Here is a 25,901-nt window from a genome sequence, read left to right on the forward strand (position 1 = left end):
GCACAAAGTTACAAGTTTCATACTTGTTTTGATATTTTTTCATGCATAAGAGTAACCACTTAGATTTCTAATATGTGGTCAATTCATCCAAATTTGGCAGTTTGCTCCAACATTTTCAGACATTCTCTCTTTGGTAATTCACCGTTGACTCTAATGTCTTTGTAAGATTTTCATATATGAGAAAATTTTCAGTTTTACAGATGCAATTTGTTTATTTGCCACATTGGTTTAAAGTGAATCTTCATGTTTATATTAGTCAGAACAACAGTGTTGCCTCTGTTGAATTTTGGGTCTTTATATGTACAGATGTCACATTTCAATTGAAATCAATAAATATATATAAATTAAAATAAACAGAGGCAGTGCAGTTTCTGCTAAATTTAGTTTTATTTAATATACATTACCGACTGAATTTTTAACACACATCACAAATTGGAATCACAGATTTCATCTTGCATCTTTTTTTTTTTTTTTTTAAATGGACCTTTTAGCTGAGATTATTTCTCTCAGGAGCTGCTGGAGACCAAGCCACAGCTAAAAGGAATATTTGAATTTCATTCATCAGGTGGACACAAACACAACTTCAGTGGTATGATCCTACTGCTGAGCGTCTGCCAGATGTAGAATTAGGTTTCCCTGGGTTTTGCCTCTCAGGCTACAAACAGGCTGCCCCTACTTATTGTTGGAGGCTTTTGGGGATGTATGTGTTACACCCAAGAAAAGGGGCTTTTGTGGATTAAAAAAAAAAATAATAAAAAAGACGAGAGTTGCAGGCCGGAAGTGCTTTGTTAGTGAAGTGAGTTTGTAAATAAAAGTTGTCACAAGAAAATGGACAGTGGGCCTTGTCCATTTTAAGGGTGCAACATATGCAGAAGAAGAAGAAGAGGACTGCAGAAGCTAATCATGAAAAGCCACATAAACACTTTCAGCATCATAGATGATTTGCTAGATTGATATAAATGCAGGAAATAGCATTCTTTGTTTTTTTGTGTGTCCTACCCACTTCTGAAACAAGCACATCGAACAGATTTCAAGGGAAAACAAAACTGCAAGAAAACCACACAAACCAAAACCACAAGTGTTTGTCTCATTTGTGAAGTGCCAGACACAATTAGGTCAACTTCAGCCTGACATGTTAGAAATTTTCTCACTTTGGGGGTCTAACAAAAATAGAAGTATATCACACACACAGTTTTTTGTCATTTAAGAGGACATTTCAAATGTTGAAGCTAAACAAAAAACAAAGCTGAACCCTCAAATGTCATGATTATAATGATGTTTTATAATGTGACAACGCTGTGGTTAAGGTCTGGTTAGGTTTAGTGAAAGATCATTTTTGAGTTTGGGTTGAAATGATCACTTTAAGGTTAGAGAAACATGTGGCGTGGGTTAATGTTACTGCTTCCTCAAAGTTAGGCATGGCTACAATAATAACCACAGCGTCAAGGTTAGGGGATGATTGTAGTTATGCACAGATGCATCTGTCACTCAAACTGATCATAGCTTGTTTTTTGGCGACTGACATCATGACTTGTTCTGTGGTTTTTCTTGGGAAGGTTTTCATTTACTCTGAAGTCACTCTAGCACAGATGAGCCATCGGGCAGAAATATGGAAATAATTTAAAAAAAACTTAATTCAGAATATTCAGAGTTACAAAGATGGATGTTTCTTGCAGTAAAGTAACAGAACAAACTTAAAGCAGTAACTTTATATTTTAAATGTTCAGCTTTTCAGCTTCTGTTCTAGTTCTCATGTTCACCACTGTCACTGTAAACTGTCTCTGACATGTTCAGCTCAGAAGTGATGCTCAGTAGTGACCGCCACAATGTCATCAACCTCCTCAGCCAATCTCTCTGCAGCCTGGGTGGGCGGGGGTGTTACCATGGAGACGGGTAGGTCATTTCCTGCCGATGAGGAGTAAGTGATAAACTTTAGAAACATTTTCCAGAGAATTTTCCAGATCTGTGGTAAATATCATGTAATCAACACCATGTAACTGATAGAGATACTGTGCAACACATAATTGATTGATTAATTGATTGAGTGATTGATTGATAGTTACTGAGTGTCTCTAAGGTGAGTGAATGGTTCAGAGTGTTACCTGCAGGCCTGTGTCGATATAAAGACACCATGACGAGAGTGGAGATGAAGTACGGACAGAACACCACTAGGTGGCAGACCAGTCTGAACACAAGCTGGAGGGGAGCTGAGGCAGGGGGCGGTGCTACAGAGACAGTGGGCAGGGCTGCTGAGACAGGGGGCAGGGCTGTGGTTGGTGGTTTATCTGCAGAGAGAATCACACCTGGTCAGGTGAACATGTGGATGAAATAAGTGGTGAAATCAAAGGTGACTTCCTCACCTGTGACAGTGATCCAGCTGGATGGAGACTCTCCATGACTGCTGCTGTTACACTTGTAGAGGCCTTCATCAGACTTGGAAACATTGTGAATGGTCATGTGACCTCCTGCAGGCTCAGTCCCAATGAGGGAGCCATCTTTATAGAAATCAGCTGGGAGGTTGGAGGTCTTTGTTTTACAGTGCAGAGTGACATCATCTCCCTCCATCACAGGGAGGACAGGACTCTGCAGGATCACTGATCCACCTCAACACAGAGACAAACTACAGCATTTCATCATTTACACTCAGCTTCATCAATACTAACTCCACAGTCTGATCTTACCAGTGACAGTGATGTTGATGCTGTTACTGGTTGCTCTCTCTCTGGACTCACACCAGTAAACTCCACTGTCCATTGTGATGATGTGTCCGATGTTACAAGAAGAATGAACTGTCTTCCCCCATTTAGCTCCACACTCAGCTCTGGTTTCTTTGGTTGTGTTCCTCCTCAGCATCCATCCAGCAGAGCTGTCGTCCTCCTCACAGCTCAGAGAAACAAACTCTCCTTTAAACATCTGAGAGCTGCTGGGACTCACAGTCAGAGAGGCTGTGAGGGCTGAAATGGCATCATAGTGACCCTTTACATTTTCAAAGCCATATGTGGTAATAAACAGCATCTAGTCGTTTGAGTCGAGATCAGTACAGACAGAAACAGTAATAAACCACAATATCAACTACACCTGCAGCAAATCCTTGTTTAAACAACCTAAAACCCTTCATATGGATACTGACAAACACTGGTGCCTTTTAGTTATCATTTAGTTAAACTTTCATCATTATTCAAAGAATGAAGCCTTTTTCTTGAATTTTTGTATAGGACCAGAAGCACAACAAAAGCTCCATTCGGGGGCCTCCTCTGTTCAACATCTTCATGCTCCCACTGGCTCAGGTTATGGAAAACAACAAAATATGTTATCACAGTAATGCAGACGACACACAAATTTACATAACCACATCACCAGGAGACTATGGTCCAACACAAGCACTGAGTAAGTGCATTGAACAAATCAGCGATTGGATGTGCCAGAATTTTATTCAATTAAACAAAGATAAAACTGAAGTAGAAATGGGGTTCTCCACGCATCTTCCAACAAAAAGCAGCTGAATCAGGTACTTCTCAGTTTGAGGACAGCAGACTTCAAAAATCAGAAGGGACTGGAGCACACTGATTAATTTGCAGCCTTTAATAATGAAAACAGACTAATGTTTTGACACTACTGTGTCTTGCCTGACTCTGATGAAGACACAGTAGTGTCAAAAGTCTGTTTGCACTATTAAGGGCTGCAGATTAATCAGTGTGCCCCCAGTCCCTTCTGTTTTATAAAACTGAAGTAATTGTTTTTGGAGCCAAGAGAGAACGATTAAAAGTCAGCAATCAGCCTCAGTCGATAATGTTAAAAACCACAAACCAAGCCAGAAATCTTGGCGTCGTCATGGACTCAGACCTGAATTTCAACAGCCACATTAAAACAATAACAAAGTGAGCATACTATCACCTGAAGAATATATCAAGAATTAAAGGATTTATGTCTCAGCAGGATTTGGAAAAACTTGTTCATGAATTTATCTTTAGTAGACTCGACTACTGTACCGCAGTCTTCACAGGTCTCCCAAAAAAAATCGATCAGACAGATGCAGCTGATCCAGAATGCTGCTTGAGTCCTCACTAAGACCAAGAAAGTGGATCATATCACTCCAGTTTTCAGATCTTTACACTGGCTTCCTGTCTGTCAAAGAATTGATTTTAAAATACTGCTGTTGATTTATAAAGCACCAAATGGTTTAGGGCCAAAATACATTTCTGATCTGCTGCTACATTATGAACTATCCAGACCTCTCAGGTGGTCTGGGACAGGTCTGCTTTCTCTAAAAACTTAGTAAAAACTAAATCTTTATAAGCAGCGTTAAGTTTTTATGCTCCACATATCTGTCCCAGAAAACTGCAGGTCTGCTGCAACTCTCAGTTCTTTTAAATCACAGCTGAAGACTCTTCTTTTAAATTAAACCAAATTTGAGGATTAATATCTTACACTGCACTGTAACTTTTATTCTATTTTAGCTTCTTTTTATTTCCAAATTCAACACTTTTTAATTGTATTTAAATGTCTTACATTGCTTTGTGTAGTTTTTATATTCTGTCTTGATGCCTTTTGTGCTCTATGTAAAGCACTTTCAATGCCTTGTTGTTGAAATGTTCTGTACAAATAAACTTGCCTTGCCTAAAGCTGGATTCTTAGGGGGTTAATGTGAGTCTAGAAGGTTTACAGTGTGTTTGTTAGATGTGCTATCTCTGTATCTCACACATGGTGTAGCTACTACGTAGCCCCCATAACTACGAAGTTACGCCTTAATGCAAAACTACAAATCAAACTGGATGATGAACTAAGTAATTCACTGAAGAGGTGAAGTCCCATGATGCTGAAAACCTGATGAATAATGTTGAGAGTCGACCTTGTAACTCTGTCAGACTTCCAGCTCTGTCCTCAGCTCTAACTTTCCTCTCAGGGTCTCTCAGACTGAATCAGTGGCTTTCCGACTGTGATAGAAGAAGTTTACTAACCTTGGTTTGTTGTGCAGCACAGCAGTGAGCTCAGAACTAAAGAGAAATGACACTCAGGTTAGTTTGAGCATTAATGACTGGTCTGCTGTGGGAAGCAGCAGTGATCATCTCTCCACATTAACACATCAACAGACATCCAGCAGATTGGACTCACCCAGCAGCATCTGGACAGATGTTTCCTCCATTCTTCAGCTGGATGAAATGAGAGCAGCAGCAGTTTGACTTCTTCCTCTTTATATAGCATCACATGTCAGAGAGTCTTTGTGGTTTTTCTCTGCAGCAGCTACGAGGAAACATTTTGATATATGAGAACAGAAGAAATGAAGCCAGAGACAGAACCACAGACCACACGGTAACAAAACACACAGAAAACATCTTTATCCTCATATTTATGTGATATGATGAGTTTTAAAAGCTGCAAAGGCTCTTCTAAATCATCTAAACCAAACAGGAGAAGGAAAGAAACAAAACCAAAATTACAAATTACACCACAATGTTTGTACCCAGCTGGTGATCACTGTACTTTTATCAGTGTCAACGTTTGAAGGGAAAAGGCTCAGGAACATGGTGTATGTTAATGCTTCCACTAACGACAGTCAATATGTGTATGGGGTTTATTGAATTTCCTTTTTTACAGGCCTTTAAAGAAGAAGAGATGGAATAAATCACTATTGCTGCTTTTAAATCACACTAAATAAACCATTACAGCAGTTATCCACTCCTGGACTGGCTCTTGAATTCCCAGTATGGAAGAAGAGGGAAAACAAATATTTAATGGTGTTCATGACCTTTGACACAGAAATATAACATACCCGGCTGCTGTCACTGTCATTATATAAAATTGAAAAAACCATCTATCCCACCTCTGCATCTTAAACTAAAGCCATTGAAACCTAAAACTTGATGTCTATTTATTACAAGATAATATGTAAGAAAATAAAAATATGGCTTTTCAGTGCAGTGAAGACACAAACCCCTCCTCCTTCCTCTGTGTCAGTGTTGTGGTTTCCACTCCACTAACGGTTATGAGAAAGGTTGTGTAGTTTCATTTGTTTAGTTTTGATAAATGAAATGACAAAACCAGACGCTGCACCAAACCATGAAGTAAAAAAGACAGAAATAATAATAATCAAGAAGCTGAGCTGGAAATCCTACATGATGCATTCACCATTGTTATATTACCTGAGGTGAAAAAATCAGCATCTTTCATTGAAGAGGTCAGAGATTCATTATGAAATGTTATTTATTTGTATTTTTTTATCTTATTTTATCTTACAACCAAAAGGCCGTGTCTTCCTGTAGGTGGCAGCGGTTTGGTTTCGAGGAAGAGAGATGGAGGTGATTTTGTCGCTACATGTGTGACGGCTTCTCTCTGCTTTAACCACTGAAATGTGGTGAGAAAGAGACACAAACACATCATGTGGCTGCACGCTATCAGACTGCACAGTGAGCAGGACACTCTGAGCCTTTTTACATGACCAGCCTGCTGACATCAAGCTGCAGGTACGAGACACACTAAAGTTAGAAATAAGTGTCACTGTGTCTGTAATAAAGTAGCCTCCAGTCACCATCATGTGTCTCCTGTGATGTTTCATACTGTAAAGAGGCTCTTACATCCAGCAGACATAACCAGGTTTTATGTAACAGGTCATCTGAGTCAGAAGCAGCATCAGAAATATTTTGCATTGATGATAGTCTACCACAGGGTGGCGCCACCAGCCTGTTACTGTTTATGATGATATATCTGAGTGCTTTGTTTGGGGTGTCTTCATGATCATCAATAGTTGTGGAGTTAATAATCACCACCGTCACCACCTTATCGTGGTAGAGGTGACCCTGTGACCCTGTTATCAGGTATAATAGTCTCTGGTAGGGTCTCCCAAGGTAAAGTGGTCCCAGGTGAGGGTCCAGACTGAGAGAGGAACATCTGTGGTGTGCAGGAACTTCGACTGGAACAGGGAAAATAAAAATAAATAAAAACATTATGTAGCCTAAAATCATAATAGGTTACCTTGAAACCTGTTATTGGGAAAGTTTCAGAGAGACAGAAACAGTGTCCCTGTAACCATAGTAACTGACTTTCACTCCTGCCTGTGGGCACAAGAGGAAAACCACACAGGAAACGTCACTTCAATAGTTGTGAAACACTAAGGAGTGGCACTTGGACTACTGAAAGAAGAAAACAAGGCAGGTAACCTGCGTCTACAGGTAGGCTGGAATCATTTTCATTGAGCTGAGGACGCAGGATGTCCAAGTTTCTGTTCCTGTGCGTGGCTTTCCTGCAGCTGTGGAGCCTGGTGTTTTCTCCGGATGGTGAGTAGATCGATTGTTAAATAAACCTGGATAATTTCTGCTGAGAGCTGCAGCTGTGATCATTAGTACAGCAGTGTAATGCTGCCACGAACAACACTTGTATCATGTTATCATGTTATGTATGTATTTATTTTACTGAGGATATCAGTTCTGTGCTGCCGTACATTTACATTTAATAATATCTGAGGTAAACTAATGAAAGATAAAACCAGTGATGACTGACAGCCTCTAACACATGAACATATAGACCAGATATATCCTGATTCATAGTCTACAGCAGAATTTGAACATTTATTGAAATGAAAGCATGTGAGAAGTTTAGAGGGAAAAATCACTATTTGGTGGAGCTGTTAACAACTCATAGACATGTGAAATGTGACCCCGACTACACACTGCTTTTTGTAAGACGTCAAAAGCCAAAAAGGTTGGAAACCACTGGTTTCATCTTTAACAATGTGTTGTATTTTAAAAGCTTGTTATATTATCCATTGTGTCAAATCTTCATCTGAAAGCTGTCAAATAAATGTAGTGGAGTAGAAAGTACAATATTTCCCTCTGAAATGTAGAAAGTAGCATCATATAGAAATATTCTGGGAATTTTACACAAATATCCTCATTTCTCAAACATGTTCCTTAAAATATCAGATTATAAATCTAAATCTAAATCTAAAAAATAATGCAACACTTCTACAACTGTGTCACAACTACTGCTTACTGTATACTAATACTATTTACTGTTATTACTACTTCTACTGTTACTACCTCTAGTGCTGCAACAGTTACCACTATTATTTCTGTAACCTACAACTAGTAGCACCACTCTTACTACTAAAACTATGACATTAGTTTTACTGGTAGTACTAACGCGGCACATACTTACAGCTCTGAGTCATAACAACAGTCTGAGCTGTTATGACATGCAGCTGTAAAGAACACGTTTCTCACTATTTAGTTCTATTTCTGTAACCCATTAAATGTAACCCATTAAATACCAATTTAATATAGAAACTCATTAATATAACAAAAACTAACTTTATATGTGAGTAAATGTACTTAGTTATTTTCCAGCTTCAACACTGACTAACCTAGACTGAGTCTCTCTTATCAGTCATCACACCCAAATCATGTTCATAATCAACCCAACAGTCGTCATGTGACCCTGCTTATGGAAAGTTGTGTTTTGTTCGCCACAGGCGGCTCTACTACATATCTGAAATTGTTTACTGTGTTGGTGACACAGTGTCCTACTAATTAAAATAACCTGTCTGACTTGAGTTCTGAACCTCTCTGCTGAAATAAGCTTATTTAAGTGCTGATCATGTGACTGCTGTTAAATGTGGTAGCTGTGGACAATGGATTATTAGACATAAGTCTGATTTTATGTGTGTTATGCTGTTATATTGTTCTACCTTGTCCTTCATATTTGGTTTTCATAAGTTTTCTAAAGAGGTTTGTTGGACATTTCACTAGAATCCGATGAAGACCATGTAAACTTGAAATCGTTGTATTGTACAGCTCTGGATATTAAAAGGAAAGCCGCCTCTAAAGTCAAAAAAGCTGCTGCGACACAGAATATTCCTTGATATGTTTTACAGGAGGCTCTTTGTGATCGTGTGGCAGTGAGGGGGCTGGACGGTGGATGGTGACAATATTTAATGGACTGTAATGATATTTGCAACAGATGTTCAAGTTTCTCAAAGTATAAAGTCCAGAATCATCTTTAAGCCCTGTGACTGTGTCTGTGTAGACAGCACACTGTAACACAACAGCTCCACTGTTCAGACTAACAACCTGCAGCAGGATACATACCAAGACCTTCTGCATTATCGTGAAGTTAAACACACAGACAGACAATTAACTGCCAGGAAGCATTAATGGATAACACCTTTCTTCCCTTCAGTAGACTTTGATAAGGCTGTAACATCCTGTTTGACATTTACCTGCAGTTACAATCCAGATGGGCACAGTTTCACTTCAAAATGTAAAGGAGACATATTCTGCCTTTTGTGTTTTTTTATTATTTATATCTTGTTCTGCTGTCAGATGTTAAACATGGTTAAAGTTCAGAAACTTGAGGTAGAACATATGTAAAAAGTCAGGGCCTCAACCTGCTCTGAACGCTTCGTTGGCGGGGTTTTTTTCTACCTTGCTGTCGAGCTGATATTCGAGGAGAAAAAGAAGTGAAATCCTGCCACCATAGTTTGTTCAGGAAGCTTCCTGAAGCTGACCAATCAGAACAGAGTGGGCTTATTAAGAGGCGGGCCTTAAAGAGACAGGAGCTAAAACGGCCTGTTTCAGACAGAGGCTGAACTGAGGGGCTGCATAAAGGACCAGTAGAAGATAAATAAGGAGTTTTTAACTGGAAATCATACAAATATATTCCAGTAGAACCCCAGAATATAAATATAGAGCTGGAAATGTGCAGAATATTTGTCCTTTCTTGAAAATTGGGGAACATGTGGCTGCAACAATGAAATTTGACAAAGAAAATGATGATATTTTTATTTTAAACTAAAATGTGCACAGTGAATGAGTTGTGGCTTGCTTTGGTTCCTGAGATAAAAGCCCACTGCTCCAGAGCAGGTTAACTGTTCAGCACAAGTGACCATGATTAAAAGTGAGACAGGAAACCTGAGTTGAACCCAAAGACAGCTGTGTGAAAAGATTGGTCCCATCAATGGACCCTGGTTACCACATTACTAGTGTTTTGTATTAAATCATTAAGTTCAGTCCAGTGTTTCTATTAATTTATCAGGTAGAAATGTAATACAGCTTTCAGTTGTTTGTGTTTCACAATGTTATATTTTGTTGAAGGGCTTCAGTCCTGTTGTGATACTGTGAGAGTTGTGCTGTTGGCAGATCGTTTGCTTAGTCAGTGATAGTGACAACAGGTGTGCATCATTAGCTGCAGTAAGTCGTGAGTCACGGCTCTGTCATGTGATTTTTGTAACATCCCTTTAAAGGTTTCCAGTGCCAAAACAGGTCCTGACTGTGAAGCTGTTTGAATTCAAACTGCTCAATGAAAATTTTCTGAAGGAGATGTGTTATTGATTTTTTTCTTCACACTTTTCTGTTTTATTCTGTTTTTGTTTAGATCAGCAAGAGATAAAAGCGAAGCCTGGAGATGATGTCACTCTTCAGTGTCAGAGTCCCAGAGATGCAAACATAACAGTGTTAGAGTGGAGCAGACCTGACCTGAAGACAGAAGAGTATGTCCTCTTCTTCAGAGACGATCACTTATATGAACAGTACCAGCATCCATCTTTTCATGGTCGAGTGCAGCTGAGAGATCGAGAGATGAAGGATGGAAACGTTTCTGTGATTCTGAAGAACGTCACCATCAACGACACTGGAACATATGAATGTCGTGTTTCTGTGAACAGCACAGAGCTCATAAACACCACCATCAACCTGAAGGTTGAAGACTCAGGTGAGTTTGAAGTGCAGCTGCTTCATCACAGATCAGCTGTTTGTGTTTATAAAGGTGTTGATGGTGAGATGAGTGATGTGATCAGAGTTCAGTAGATAATGTCTGACATGAGTTTGAAGAGTTCTTCAGTCATCACCTACCTGACAGCTGATACCTCACACCTGTTTCTGCTCTGCAGGTCACACAGCTGGAAACACCCGGACTGAAGGAGACAAGGATGGATATACTGGAGTGGTAGTCGGTCTGTCAGTTGGTGGTGGCCTTCTTCTTGTTATTGTTATTGTTGTTTTTTGCATCTTTAGAGAATGTAAATCTAAGAGGCAGAAATCAGATCAGGATCCTGATGAGACATCAGTTGTCAGTCTGCTGTAAAATCTCTTTTCTCAGATCTCTTTACATCTGAATCTGTGTGTCCTGCTGTTGTTCTCTGTGTTGAACCAAACAAACAATGTGTTAGTTGGTCTGGTTGTGCAAAGCTGAAGGAGAGGATGGAAACATGGGAGGATGTGTTGCACTGGCAGTTGGCTTGCCACTTACTTACTTGCCACTACTTCTGTGATTGTTGCTATTGCTGGTTTTGTGATCATCACGATCTATAAAAAAAATAAGAAGTATATACCTCCCTCCTGCTGAGAAAGCAGTTGACTAACAGCAGGTCTGAAATATAAATAGCAAATCTAAAATCGACTGCATGTAAATAACACTTTTGTATAAAGTTCTTCCGGTAACAGCAGCAGACAAACCAGTGAGTCTTGATTCACTGTCCAGCACAACAGAAACACCAGTAAAAGTAAAAATGTCACTCATTAAACATCTACATTTCGGGTGTAAATTCCCCCCAAACGACTGATTATTGGATCCACTGAAGACAATCTGTGAAGGAAACATGTCAGAAAGAAATCTGTTGGTTATTACTCAGAGTTCATGATCACAGGTGAGAGCTCTATGGTCCAACAGTAACAGCAATGATATTATTTCATTCCTCATTGAACATCCACCTTATCTAGGTGGAGGTTTAGAGGAACCTGGGAGCTCACATGTGAAAAGAATTTAAGCATGTTGTGACAAAAAAAACAAAAAACCATTTCAGATTTATATGGAAACACCTGATGACTGAAACTTCTCTGATTCTCTCACAAATAACATCTCTAATCAATGCAATCAATAGTAAAACCTATGCAAGCAGAGTCCTGGACAATATAACCTCAAAGTTACCATCATTGCAACATATTTATTAGATATTGTGCCCTCTGCTGGGAAAAGTTTATTAAGTTTCATGATGTTTGTTTTGTTTGTTTATCTGCCTCCATTTAACTCCTTCAACCAGATGAAGAATCAGAGGAGATATTTAGTCTTGAGGAGGAAAACATCTTCTGTCCAGACAGCCTTAGAACATCCTTCTATTATATATACAACAGACTGTGACTCCGACTGTTCATGTGCATATAATGTTCAAATATTGTACTGAATCACGAACATATCAACTTGAAAGCTGATGATATGTTAGTGTTGTGTTTCTGATGAAAACTAGTGGACAAAATCATCAGTTAATGCAGCTTTAAACATAATGTTTTCCATAATGTGTTGTGTGACGGTTTTTGAAGGCATCAGATCAGTTTGTAGTTTAATTTGAAGGACTTGTTTGAGTTTATATTTTAATGCTTTAACTGATGTTTTTGACTCATTACATCCTCATATGAGGCTTTTGTGACTGAACTGTGATGATTTTTACACACATATGCTGCAGAGTTTATACTGTTTGTATAAATGTAAATAAATATATATATATATATATATATTTATGAATAAAAATGTATTTTGAAGACATAAGTGTTGGTTTGTCTTTCTGTAGAAATGAATTGTAAAGTTGTTTAAGCAGCTGCCTCGACCAGAGCACAAGGCTTTTTTATGCCCAAACTGATCCACTGTTATATCTGTTCTTAGCACCTGATGTCCAGAAATCTGTTAAATCCCTGCTACACTTAGATCATATTAATGTCTGGATGTCTTTAAGTTTTCTGCAGCTGAATAGACATAAAACTCATATCTTCTCTTCTTAAAAGCTGAAAGGATGTCAGAAATCTTGGAGTTGTTTTTGATCTGCAAATCATCTTTTTATCACCTGCGTGACATCTCCAGGGTTGATGAATCGCTCATAGTGAAAGACTGTTACACACCATTGTTTCAGCTGGATTAGATTACTGTAATGATCTCTTGTCCTGTTCATAGGAAGACTGTTCACATTCACAATGAGACACTGCAGCAAGAATCTGAACCTGAACCAGGAGGAGTAGTTTCAACAGGTAACACTAGGTCCTGGTGTGGTTTCATTGTATGAATTGGGCCTGTTTCATGACAGCAGTTTGAGAGGAATGTTTACATGCAAATCTCAAATGGTGCCACTGTTCCTTTTCATAAAATGATTGTCACTGTCAAGTAGAAGATACATTTAAGTTTCTGTTTGGTGCGTTAAATCTGTTGGTTTATATGTTCATCATGTCATGTTGAATTACAGTTTAATATTTCTGATAATCACTCTACATCTAAACAAAGATTGGGTTACTAAACTAAACTTAACACAACTTAGATAAAGTCAAACTAGTGTTGACTTTACAAAAGTTAACTAAATGTGAGAGGTACAACTAGAACTAAAGCAAAACTGCTAAATAAAGTATGATTGTGATGTATGAAACAAAAGCTGTCATGTTATTTAATTGTTGCTGATGTTTGAGTAATAGATGTGATAAAGTAAACTAAATTAGACAAAATGTGAAACAAATGTAAACTGTAGACAAACTAAGGTGTGAGTTCATCTGAGGATCAAATTAATAAACAACAACTCTGCATCTGAACTTGGGTGTGTTTGTCCTCTGTGAGTCATTTCAGACTGATCTGATCAAATCTTCCTGAAGTTTGTTCAGTGAAACTGTGCAAACTGCCACCGAGTCAAGACCTGAAGAGCTCAGAGAGAAACAACACGATGCTAGAAACACAGCAAGAAAACTAAAAGGATTCATGTTCTATGATTCAACACTTTGCCTCCACATGTGAAATGAATTCAGTCTAATTATTGACTGTATAAAGTTTCCACTCTTCACGAATCAGAAAGAGGATTCAGACATAAACAACAGACATAAAGGAGTTATTGATCATTGTTGTTGTAGCCTACACACACCCACATCATAAATACTGAACTGTGTCTTTTCTAGAGATGGACGGAAATGTTCATTAAACCAAAGTGAGCCCTCTAATACATAAAGACAAGAAATGAGAACCTGCATCCCTCTCAGAACCACAGAGCCACAGAACCACAGAACCACAGAACCACACCACCAAACTGAATGTACGTTACAATAAACGGTTAAAATCTTGACTGAAGTGAAACAGATAACTTGGAGGTTGAAGTTTGTGGAAGATAGCAGCACGTTAAACAACATGAGTTCAGTCTGAAAGGTCTGTGAGCAGGTAGAAGCTTTAACCAAGCTTTCACCATTACTGTAACTGGGAGTGTTGGTATCGGCAGTAGATGAAGAAGTATTCAAAGCTTTTCTTTCTCCTTATTAATACCCAACAGTCAAAGTCCTGCATTCATGTTTTTACTTAAAGTGAAGTCAAGTCAAGTTGGAGCTTTTAATTCTGTTTTATATAATGCTGGATAGTTTAATCAATAATAATCCATCATGTAGGAGCCACATACATAAGACTCCTGTATTTTCTATGTTTTATAGTCCTGTATTGTTCACTACGTGGTCATTTTAGGTGGTGGGTGTGTTCACCAGGGCTTGGGCGGTAATGATAGTGGTTATATTTGATTGCATTCATCTGTTCACCTTTCTCGGCAGAGAGAGGCTGTGAACATGGGAGTGAATATTTTTGGTTGACTGCACTCATGCATACCAAAGTATGATTCAGTAACTGGCACAAGTTGTATGTTTCCATGTTTATGAAGTGGAAGAATAAATGATCAAACGCATATCTTTGAAGTGGAACTAAATTCTTTTAACTATGCAGCGTAACCAGTAACATTCACCTGTCAGGTAATTGTAGTGGTACAGTGTTTTCTTCCAAGTATACAGTTGAATATATTTTGGATGATTTGGGGTCAATTTTAAGTTATTTCAGGGTACAATGAGTTAGAATAGTAACATCATTTAATATTTTTAATTTCCAAACATCATAATTAATCTATAACAGTTTGAAGCACCTTTTAGTTGGTTGCCCCAGGCATCGCCTACCTTGCCGGGGGTAAAGTAAAGTCCAGCCCTGCAGACGACTGGACTTCGCTTCTGTCTGAAGGACACAGCTGTGTACTGACGGCAGCTTTTATTTGTGTTATCATTTCCTGTTGGTTTCTACACAGTGTCACAACACAGATCAGACCTGTTGAAATGTGAACTAGCCTACTACATCTAAACTCCACAGACAGATCAACAGTAACACTCAGGTCTGTGACGTAGGTGGTTTTTTTGGATGGTTGACTGTTACATTCTCTCTTTTTATTCAAGCTTAAACAACAAGTTTAGTTTTCAGTCCTGACAGTGTCAGAGTTGGAGGCAAGTGTCGTAAGTAAAAGTACCAATACAGCAAAGTAAAAATACTCCATTACAAGTAAAGGTCCTGCATGAAAACTCCTCCTAAAGTAAAAGTACATAAGTATTATGAGCTTGATGTAGTTAAAGTATTGCAGTAAAGGTACATAAGTATTATGAGCTTGATGTAGTTAAAGGGTTAAAGTAAAAGTAGTGGTTTGGTCCATGTGACTAATAGTTGAGTCAGTGATGACACGAAAAGGAGAAAACAAGATACAGCTTTAAGGCTTTCCCTCGATATTGAAGAGCAGTTGGAGCCCATTTTAAACTCTGACTATAAAGAATTAAAAGCAGGAAGTTTCACAGAAAATGAGAGTCAGAGAGCAGCAGCTCTGTAACTCCACCCAAAATCTTTACTGAGCAGAAACCCTCCTGGATTTTTCTCTCTGATTGGTTGCTGTGGATAATGGAAACTTAATGTCACCATTTTGATTATTTATTAATAATATCAACAGTTTGTTGTTCATGCACCAGTTTCAGTATCAAGATAACCTGTAAGGCATGTTTACTGTGTAAAGAAGAGAATCCAGTCAGTTTGTCGTATCACAAAAGTTTCCAGCTCACATCTTCAGACCTGTGCTGATGTTTTTAGCTGCGTCAACCTGACAGCAGATCAGTCTTGTTTGAAATGAAACCTGTTTGTTTGTTTCATCACACAACAAAGAAATACAGAAAAAACATTATACAGCGTTTTTGGAACAGATCTAAATTGTGAGACTTAATCCACATGAATGCAGATCATGTTATGTCCTGTCTGTAAAAAATGTGACCTGATCAGTTTTACCTGAAGGCCACATCAGTGATACATGTCAGCAGAAAAGTGTCAGATGGAGACTATCTGTTTTGAATCCCAAATGTGGACGCAAAGTGTTTGACTTTCTTCCAAGCTAATAACATTGGTTTGAATATCTGTGTGTTGTTTTCTCTCTGTGTGTTTGGCACCATTTTGTTTCCTGGTGACTGAGACACGCTGGCTGTCTGCCAACATACTGAACAAAGAGATGAAATACGTTTAGTGATTGATCACACTGGAATGAGACAGAGAGCAAAACTGAGAAGACAGACTGGTTTAGAGCTTCCCTGGACGTTGAGGAGTAGTTTGAAATAGATTTGAATATTGTGAATTAAAAGCAGAATGTTTTACAGAAAACGGTTTTGTGTGGAATAAATATCCCAAACTATGGGAAATATGTATATGATCGACAGTTTCTGTTGGACATAAGAAAATGAAAGACTAATGCTTGTCAGTGGCTAAGCCAACTAAGTGAGCTTGGTCTGTTATACCCAGCAGGCCTCAAGAAGACCACAGCCTTGCCTGGAGCTATACTGAAAAGGAAGCATCGGAAGTAGTGCGAGGAGATGCGGAAGTGGGGGCAAGCGCAGAGGAGTCCAGGCTAAGCTAAGGGCCAACCCGAACAACCCATCATATCTGACAATCACAATGGCAAATGTTTGTTCACTGGACAACAAACTGGACAATATGAGCTTGAGCAACTGCTGTGTTTTCGTGTTCACAGAGACGTGGCACCTTACTGTTCTGCTAGTGCCTGCATACAGACCCTGGATGAAGAAAGACCAATCCTCAGCACTGACTTGTATGAATACACAGAGGCTGTCATTGGATGTATCAACAAGTGCATTGAGGATGTGACTGTTGTTTAAACTGTCAAGAAGCACGCCACATCTTTCTCTTAACACATCTCTCAGCCAAGCAGTGGTGCCCACCTGCCTCAAGAGCACCACCATCATACCCGTGACCAAGAAGTCAAACATATCCTGCATGAATGACTTCTGCCCTGTAGCACAACAAATTGGAGGTATGCAGAGCTTATGCACCCTCTGATGACGAATTTTACATCACATGGACCCTAGTGGACCCTAGCGGACTTGCAAACACGGAAAATATAAATTCAGCTTCAGTCTTCTCTTTATGGAGATTGTACCCCTTTCTCTGCTTTAAGTGCCTCTTTAATACATAATTGATTTCATTTATTTATTTTCATATACATGTTTTAATTTTTAATTTGTATTTGGCTTCGATGCAATACTGTTTTGTGCACAGAAACAGTTAAGTAGGAAAACATAGACACAACGTCATATGAGAAGCACCTTAGGCAGATGTGTTATAGACCCTCCTGAAGGGGAGCCAGGGCAGGACGCTTAACATTTGTTATGTACAGTTTTTAGGTTCTGTTTTCACTCCAGAGCCCTTTAGAGCTTTAAGGCTGTCTTATAATTTCAGAGCCCCACTCTCCATTGCTGTTCATTTAGGAGGCTTGTTATTGATTGCCACAAAATGTCAAATATCAGTAAGATTTATGAGGCATAAGCACGCTTCATTGTCTATTCTCACTTTGTATAATGTGTAATAATAAGTGCAATGAAATCAACCACACAGAGTGCAGGAAGTCAAATGGCAGAACACTCACACCTGTGTCAAGTCAAGTCAGTTTTATTTATATAGGCCACATGTGTCCCCTGCCACAATCTGAATAATTGTTTGTCTGGTTTCTGTGTGTATATTGCGGCATTTCATTGTGCAATCCTGTACAGTATTATGACAATAAAACTGAACCTCGAACGTTGAAAAGGACAACTGCCCCGCCCCACTCTGTCTCACCTGCAGCTGAAGCTCAGACAGACAGAAAGACAGAAAACAGCCATCATGACAGTCACAGGAGCTCACTCCCTGCTGATGAAAGAACTCCCTTTATCTCAGTCTGGGATATTCCTATGGCAACATTCACATCTGCACCATTTGTGGCTTTTTTATTATTATTAGTTCAAACTTCTGCGTCTGAAGGTGAGCTCTTTCTCTCTTTCTGTGTGTGTGTGTGTGCAAAGATCAGCAAAACAGCAAAATCTCTTTGTCTTAGTCTTCAGAGTTGTTCTCATCTACTCAATAGGTAACACTTTATTTTACACTGATTTCTTGGAATTTTTTAATTGAATTTTTCAGTATGTAATGATTAATTTGGGGGCATTTTACAGAGAGAGTGGCGCAATGTGGATCCTGAATCCACATTAATGATGTTTAAAATGATGACAGAGGAGACTGAGGGGTTCTTTACTTTACTCTGACATACTTTGATGATTAGTCTAATAAAAGACATTTTGCATTTTTAAAGGATAAAACTGAAAACAGCATGTAGCAGAGCAGCAGTAACTTCATTCATTATTAAAATCTCGGATGGTTCAGGATGTTATCTGTGTTTTCTCTACACATCCAGCAGATTAGCTGTTACACAGATTCCAGGTTTATACAGTGGCATTATACAGCTGCTGTAGTGACGTAACTGTTTCCACATGCTGAACGCAGCCTCTCTAATGGTTAAAGTAAATCATTAAAGAAACATAAGTTAAAATAGTTGTTGCAGATTGGCTCATTATGCACAGACAGTCATTTTGGAGATATTATTGTGTTTTGGGACTTGATGGTTGTGGAGGTGAACTTTTCTGGGTCTCTATTTAAAGGGTCAGTTCACCCCTTTTTTCTCTCTTACTTCTAGTTGTATCTCTTCAGTCAGATAGTCTTTGTCTCTGACCACCTCACCACCCAAAAAGCACACAAAACAAAACAAAAAGATAAAACTCGACCGTCTTGGTTCGTCTTTTCGCTTCCTACGAATGTATCATCATCAACACACATGAACAGATGTTTGTGGTTTTATATCAGGCCTCCGTACAAATCCACACAGTTTGTAGGAACTGCCTCAATTCATTCATATTTACATTTTATATCTGATGTTTTGATACAATTGTTTATTTACTAGATTTGCTCAGTGGAGGAAAGTAACTAAGTACATTTACTCAAGTACTGCACTTGAGTGAAGTTTAGAGGTACTTGTACTTTACTTGAGTATTTCCATGTGATGCTACTTTCTACATTTCAGAGGGAAATATTGTACTTTCTACTCCACTACATTTATTTGACAGCTTTAGTTACTTTTCAGATGAAGATTTGACACAATGGATAATATAACAAGCTTTGAAGCTTTTGTTTTATGATCACTTTTAAAACTTATAATCAAGTTTTCTCACCTTTCTTCTTCCATTCATCATTTTACTAAAGTAGAAGTACAGAAGTGCAGCTGAAGTGAAAAAAGTAAAAAATACTCATAATACAGCAGACTGAACTGTCACGTTTTATATGTAAAATCTGTAAATTAACTAGTGTTTTACAGATTTTAAAATCTATTTCATTGGTTTTCATTTTTATAATTTCTGTTTCTGATGTGAATTAGTCTGTAATTGCTTTACTGTTTACATTTGTTCTGTCTTATTATCAGCTGATCAGTCACCTGTAAAGTTCTTCAGATCACACTAACCTGTATGAAATGTGCTAAACAAATAAAGTTTGATTGACTGATTTATTGTTAGTAACTGTAGCTTTACAAGTAGTACAAAGTACAAGTAGCTCAAAATTGTACTGAAGTACAGTAAATGTACTTTAGTTTCCACAGTTGGTGACCTACATTACATCTTATACAGTTTATTGTTGATGAGATGATACATGAAATATGTTTGAATGATGTGAGTAGATGATGTCTGATCACTTTATAATAATGATCAGCTATAAGTCAATTATCAGCAGTTAATTTAATAATGAACACTATTATTTATTTAATATTTGATGTGAAATAATCATTAAAAATGAGTTCATATGTCATTATACTGGTGTCATTTATAAACCAGCAGCTGTGTTGTAATAACCATTATGACCAGTAGGTGGCAGCAGACTTTAAAGAGTGATTGATGAGCTTTTAGAACAAAACCAGGCAGGTGTTGTTTCAGCTACAGGTGAGAAGATGGAGCATGAGTTTACTAATATCAATTAATAATCTGCTAATGATTACTTGTAATATGTCAACAAATAATAAATATACATAAAGAATTGTAACATTATTACCAATATTATCTGTATCACCCTATATTTAACCCATTAGTCACCATATTTTCATTAAAAATGTAAAATAAAAAATAAAAATGTAAAAATGAAAAAAAGATCAATTGTAGGTATTTAACATTATTTTTTTAGACATTCTACAGAGCAGGTGGTGCAGTTTCATACAAATTGTAAGAAAAAACAGAAAAAAGGTGATAAGTTGGTTTACTCATATTTGGGTTTATATGTAGTTGTTAATTCGGAAAAATTCTTAATAAATTAGAAAATTCTTTAACTGACAGAAAATTCAGTTTTCAGTGTGTAGTTAAAAGTGTCAAATGTTATTTGTAATGATCTCAAATGTAATGTAAATATAATGTAATGTGAGTAATGATCTCAGCAAATAAGCATCAATGTCTCAGGAAACCATTGGTCCACTTGGATGGTTCACGCCTCTATTGAAAGGTCACAACCTCTAGCAAGTTGTGCCTCTGGGTAAATCTGTCATTACTGCAGTTCAACCACTAGATGGAGACATGGAGTGTGTGTTCACATGGAAGATGATGTAGCCCCACTGCAATATAGTCTGCACCACAGTTATTGTTAAAAGCAGGTGTGTGGTTCAGTTCATTTGTAACAACTCTGGTTATTCTTACAAGTCTGATGCAGTTGTGTGTTGGCAAAAATGAACAAAGTTAAGAAGGAACAAGGTGATAATATAATTGAAAATACTAATGAACACCTCTAACTGCTGTAATTATGAAAATGTGATGATTTAGATTGTGAAACACTACACAGTGAGGTGTCTGATGTACAAAACATGTTTGAAGAGAGTCGATATGATCTAAAAGAAGCTGTGTGTTCAGAGTGCATTTAATAAACAGATGAATTTCTGATAAAGAGGTGAATTTATGGAACAAACAAGGGTGAATTAAAAATATGTAAAACAATCATATTTCAGAAAATGTTAAAAAATAATATATTGACTAAGCACAAGAATGTGGTCTAATTACATGTTATCTTTCATTTAAAGATTATTCCAGTTATTTATTGGTTTATTTCCTTTGAATGAGTATGACGTGGTGAATATAGAAGGGTCGGCATCATAACTGTACATTATTAGTACATTGTTAAGTGCTTGTACTTGTTCAATGACAAGTTGAATCTAATCTAAGAAGCTTTGGCTTCAGTCGACACCTTTCCCGTCTTATTTAAGAGGATTTGTTGTTGTTGTTGTTGTTGTTGAGTTCCAGTTTGATAACATTTACATTTTTCTTCATGTGCTGCAGATTGAAAACATCATGATGAGTGTGTTCATCTAGTGTGACATCAAAGCACTCAAAGTAATCTACACATGTACCTGCACTCATTTACTGCAGATCTACACTCACCGATCAGTTTATTAGGAACACCTGTGCAATCTACTGCAATCCAATACAACAGCTCTGCTATTAATTATACTTTACAAAGCTTATACACTTTCAGTTTTTGTTCCTAATATTTTGTCCACCCCATAAACATACATGAGGGGGGCAAAATATTAGGGAAAACTTTTCAATATAATACACTCCAGTACACCAACACCTCCTACTATGACCTCAATAATAAACAAAAAGTAGAATTATCACCTTTCTGACAATTTCAACAACTGAATTAGATTTCATTAGATTGCACAGGTGTTCCTAATAAAGTGCTCGCTGAGTGTTTGTATCTACAGTGTCTGCAGACAAGGAAATACATAAATATACATAATAAATACATAAATAGACTGTTATAATATCTGCAGACAAAAACGAGATTGCATTCTTCTTCCCTCCTGCCTTTGATGATGTATTTCTGAGTTTCTTGGTGTGTTACAGCCACCTGTATCAGTGGAATAATGTGAAATCATCAGCAGGATTGTGTATCATGTCACTCGCACTATATAAACACAACAGGGACCCTCCAGTGAAAACACTGCTCACTAGCACTTCTAGTGGTCAAAACCTCCACAGGGAAGCTTTTTTAAGTTATCCAGATAACCCAGTAGATTCACAACAGTTTGATGTTACAAAGCGTCACATCAACAACAGAACAGATTCATTGTTTAAAGAGTTTAAGATGAACTACATGATGTGTGATGTTTAAACCAGGAGACGTTTTACAGACTGAATTTTCTTCATGTTTCACTGAGTAAAGAATCTAAACTTCACACATTCTGTGCTGCAGCTGTGTGTGTGCAGAGTTTCCAGCTGCTGAATGACATTCCTGCTGTTTACAGACTGCAGTTGCAGTTTTTATATGTTTGTTATCAGCGCTGCAGAGCTGCAAACACACAGATAGTCAGAAGTGTGTGTGGATCGGTTACCCAAAACCAAACCGGAACAAGTCAAATTTTCCATCTGACCGCTTTGTGAAACCCACAGAACCACACAAAGAAACAAACAACACCAAAGTTTATTGATCCTGCAAACAAGTTAATGCTGCAGCAACAACAGCACGCTCCAAATATACATATTATGTATTATACATATAAATAACAGTAAAGTTAATGAGGACATTAAACACAAAACAATTAACATCAATCCTTTATATGAGACACAATATTGAAGATGTGTTGCTGTTTCAAACTGTGGGAAGTGTCACGCTAGAGCGGCCCTCGGCGCATGCCGCCACATGCTGCCTGCCGGACTCCGTGTAAGGAGGTTGTTTACAAGGCAGGAAGAAGGACCTTCTTCTTTTTAAAACTGAGCTACCCTCAGAAGCGTCAAACTGAGACTTCCCAGTGGCGACGGCACGTTCATTTATCTGCCGCCTGTAGAGTGGCCAATTTCTCTGTCCTATGCCCGGTCACTACCGTGGGCCCCAAGCAGTCGCTCTCACCCTCTGGTCTTGTCCCTGACTTGAGACAGCTTAAGAGCACTGAAGTCATGCAAACGCGGGAAGGGGAGAGGGGCGGAGGAGGGCCTTCTTATATGATTCCAGCCACTTGGCCTAACATGGACTCCTGCAAGCCCACAAACCTGCCCTGGTCTCTCCAACTTGGGAACTCCGAAGGGATGTTGCTCCCCTAAACCTACTTGAATCCTAACAGCTATGAGGATTCACCGGACACAACCACCTGGGTCAGCCCGGGGAGGGGTCCTTTTACACGAGCTCCCTACCCTATAGTTTGAGGTGCGTGAGTGAAACTAACAGTCAGTGATGTTGCCGTGGTGTGGATGCGCTGGAGCTTACCTCTCAGGGGCCAAGGGGTGTCCTTCCTGGGGAGTCTCCTACCTCGGTTGCTTGGTACTCTCTCTCAGAGAAAAGAAAAGTATCACACCGGAGCTTCTAAGATTTTATGTGGTTTTTGTTCATTCAGTTCAAATATTATACAAAAGTCAATATATATTAGAAAATAAAAAAGGGGAAAAAAGTTTAAAAAAAAGAAACTGGTTTGGTTTGGTTTTCACATGCCTTTCTTTTCCAGGCCTATTTGACCAGAATGGGTTTGATTAAGAAATTTTGAATTAAATTCAATTTAGACTCTCAGTATGTCTATCTGAAGTTAATTTCTAAATTTGGTAACTGGCTGACATTGACTGTTCTCGATCTCGATCTCTGGTGTTCAAAAGTTACCACCAGGCACCAATTTTCTGCTTACAGCCAACTTTCACCAGTTTTTACAAAAAATTGCAAAAATGCATCAAAAATTGAACACTATCACTATCTTTTCCCTGAAGCTCTTTTAGTAACAGAAAGCTCCTCTGTGCTATATAGTTCCAAAAAAGGAGAGCCTGCAGACAATAGGAAGCCCTCTTTATATATGCCCCCTCGCAAGAACCACGACAGAGGGTACACGCGTCTAAGCTAGCCAGACAAAACCAGTTTCTAAGTTCACTAAAGGTTGTTCCACCTAACATGAACCTGCACACAGCTGCACTTGCAGGTGCAAAGAGAGAGAGAAAGAAAAAACAAACAAGAACCCACCCCTACCCCCAGCCCCCCTTTTTTTTGTTCCTTCTTCCTCCTAAGAACAACAAGACTGTAACAAAGATGGTGGATACATTGACTTCAAAACCAACACAAACCATGTCTGATATGCAACGTGGTAATAACACTTAGTTACACAACTTCTGGTGGTAATGATGGGTATTTTCCAAGAATTACAAACTCAACAAAGAATAAAAATCAAGAGAAAATGGTTATATGTAAAATGATACAGGTATTACATGATTAAATTCAAACATTAAAGGAAAAAATAAAAAAAGGTCACATTAAAAAGATGTGATAACTAATACAAGTAGGATAATAAAAATGTGATTATTAATATAATAAAGGATGTGATGATTAATATAAGTAGAATAATAAAGGAATCGATATATATTTAAATGTGTATTCACATATATTGTGATTTTGTATGAGTAGGTGAGGGAGGGGTGAGCGTGTGTAAATGTTTGCGAGTATGTAAGGGAGGGGTGAGTGGGCGGATATGAAAGTAAATGAGGATGAGCAGATGGGTTAATGTGTGTGCGTGTGTGTGTGTGTGTGTGTGTGTGTGTGTGTGTGTGTGTGTGTGTGTGTGTGTGTAAATGTGATATTGAAAGTGTGATCAAAAATAATTGCAGTGACAATTAAATGACAGATTAAAAGTGATATAATATAAGAATACTTGAAACAACCATGCAACAAGATACTCCTAAACCTTAAACCTTGATTACACTGCTTCATCCTGCTGAATAGTCTGTCATCCTAAACAAGATGACAACTAAAGGAAGGTTTCTCTGACAATACATTGTTGGCACACTTGTGGAGGCAACCTCCTTTAGTTTTTTTTCTTTTCAGTATTTGTGGGTAGGAAAAGAATCAGCAAATAGTGACAACAATAATTACACACTCTTTCCCCTCTCTCAACACCCTCTCTTGCAATTTTGTTGATACATTTGTTGAATATAATATCATCATGCACTTCCACAATGAACTTGCATCTGCACCATTGCAAACCTCCGACAGTGCCTACCAAATTTGGTACATCTAGGTGAAATCTAAATGTGGTGGATTCAACTTTGAAATTTCTTAAGGGGCGCTAATGAGCCGTTTTGCCACACCTATGCCCAAGACCCATAAAACATATAAATATTCACCACTTCTGACACGTACAAAGTTTTTTGAGTTTTGAGCACCTTAAGCCCCTCAAAAATTGTGATTAATTTGGACAGAAAACAATAATTCCTTGCATTACAATGGAGCCATCGCACTACTCGGTGCTCAGGCCTTAATAAACAACGGTGTGATGGAAAAGCAAAGCTCTGAAAGACTGCCCATCAGTCAGGTGAATCATCCTGAACTTCTGTGAATCCAAAAAAGTTAAAAGAAAACTAACAAATATGTCATCATTGAATCAGGAATAAAAAAGTCCTCAGCCAATATATTGTATATGCAGACACTGAAGACTGTAATAAGGTTCTCACTGCAAGGTTAAGACAGCGACTTACATTATGCTGTTTCTCACTCTTTGACCTTCCTGTGTTTTTCTAACCACAACCGGTGTGACATTCTATTTCAGCAGCCACAGAGGAACAGAAAGAGAAACGAAATGAGATTAGAAAAGTGAGCGTGGGAGTGAACTCTTGTTTCTCTTTCATGGTGTTCTGAGTGACTGAGTTTGAGATTTTCAACTTTTCAAACATTAGTTATCTGAAGAGACCCTTTCACCTCGTCACTACAACATTTTTTCCTTTAATTTCTAAATATTAAATCTCTGT

General features: G+C 38.1%; 2 protein-coding genes across 4 annotated transcripts; one reads left to right on the forward strand and one right to left on the reverse strand.

Moving 5' to 3' along the window:
* Positions 1–377: 377 nt before the first annotated feature.
* On the reverse strand, positions 378–24,072 carry LOC137174738 (Fc receptor-like protein 5). Of its 3 annotated transcripts, none has more exons than XM_067580201.1 (6): positions 5,113–5,304; positions 4,959–4,994; positions 2,682–2,945; positions 2,361–2,603; positions 2,103–2,285; positions 378–1,905 (listed from the first exon to the last, which is right to left on the reverse strand). In XM_067580201.1, the coding sequence occupies exons 1-6, from the start codon at positions 5,141–5,143 to the stop codon at positions 1,796–1,798; spliced, it is 867 nt and encodes a 288-aa protein (XP_067436302.1). In that variant the 5' UTR covers positions 5,144–5,304; the 3' UTR covers positions 378–1,795. The 3 variants fall into 3 exon arrangements, with proteins under 3 accessions (XP_067436302.1, XP_067436301.1, XP_067436303.1); XM_067580200.1 differs by having other exon boundaries at positions 2,682–2,954; XM_067580202.1 differs by lacking the exons at positions 4,959–4,994; positions 5,113–5,304 and adding an exon at positions 23,392–24,072.
* On the forward strand, positions 7,118–12,473 carry LOC137174911 (coxsackievirus and adenovirus receptor-like). The gene is made up of 3 exons (XM_067580444.1): positions 7,118–7,271; positions 10,366–10,701; positions 10,880–12,473. Exons 1-3 carry the CDS (start codon positions 7,205–7,207, stop codon positions 11,071–11,073), a joined length of 597 nt encoding a protein of 198 aa, XP_067436545.1. The 5' UTR covers positions 7,118–7,204; the 3' UTR covers positions 11,074–12,473.
* Positions 24,073–25,901: the final 1,829 nt, after the last annotated feature.

This window comes from Thunnus thynnus, chromosome 22 (assembly GCF_963924715.1).
Source record: "Thunnus thynnus chromosome 22, fThuThy2.1, whole genome shotgun sequence".
Classification (NCBI taxonomy): domain Eukaryota; kingdom Metazoa; phylum Chordata; class Actinopteri; order Scombriformes; family Scombridae; genus Thunnus; species Thunnus thynnus.

Bases quoted from the DNA above. Each gene is read 5' to 3' on its own strand.
- LOC137174738 (XM_067580200.1), bottom strand. From the start codon at position 5,143: ATGGAGGAAACATCTGTCCAGATGCTGCTGG. The intron at 4,995-5,112 runs GTGAGTCCAATC...ATTTCTCTTTAG, and splicing joins ATCTGTCCAGATGCTGCTGG to TTCTGAGCTCACTGCTGTGC. The intron at 2,286-2,360 runs GTGAGGAAGTCA...TTCTCTCTGCAG, and splicing joins CAGCTGGATCACTGTCACAG to ATAAACCACCAACCACAGCC.
- LOC137174911 (XM_067580444.1), top strand. From the start codon at position 7,205: ATGTCCAAGTTTCTGTTCCTGTGCGTGGCTTTCCTGCAGCTGTGGAGC. The intron at 7,272-10,365 runs GTGAGTAGATCG...GTTTTTGTTTAG, and splicing joins CCTGGTGTTTTCTCCGGATG to ATCAGCAAGAGATAAAAGCG. The intron at 10,702-10,879 runs GTGAGTTTGAAG...TCTGCTCTGCAG, and splicing joins CCTGAAGGTTGAAGACTCAG to GTCACACAGCTGGAAACACC.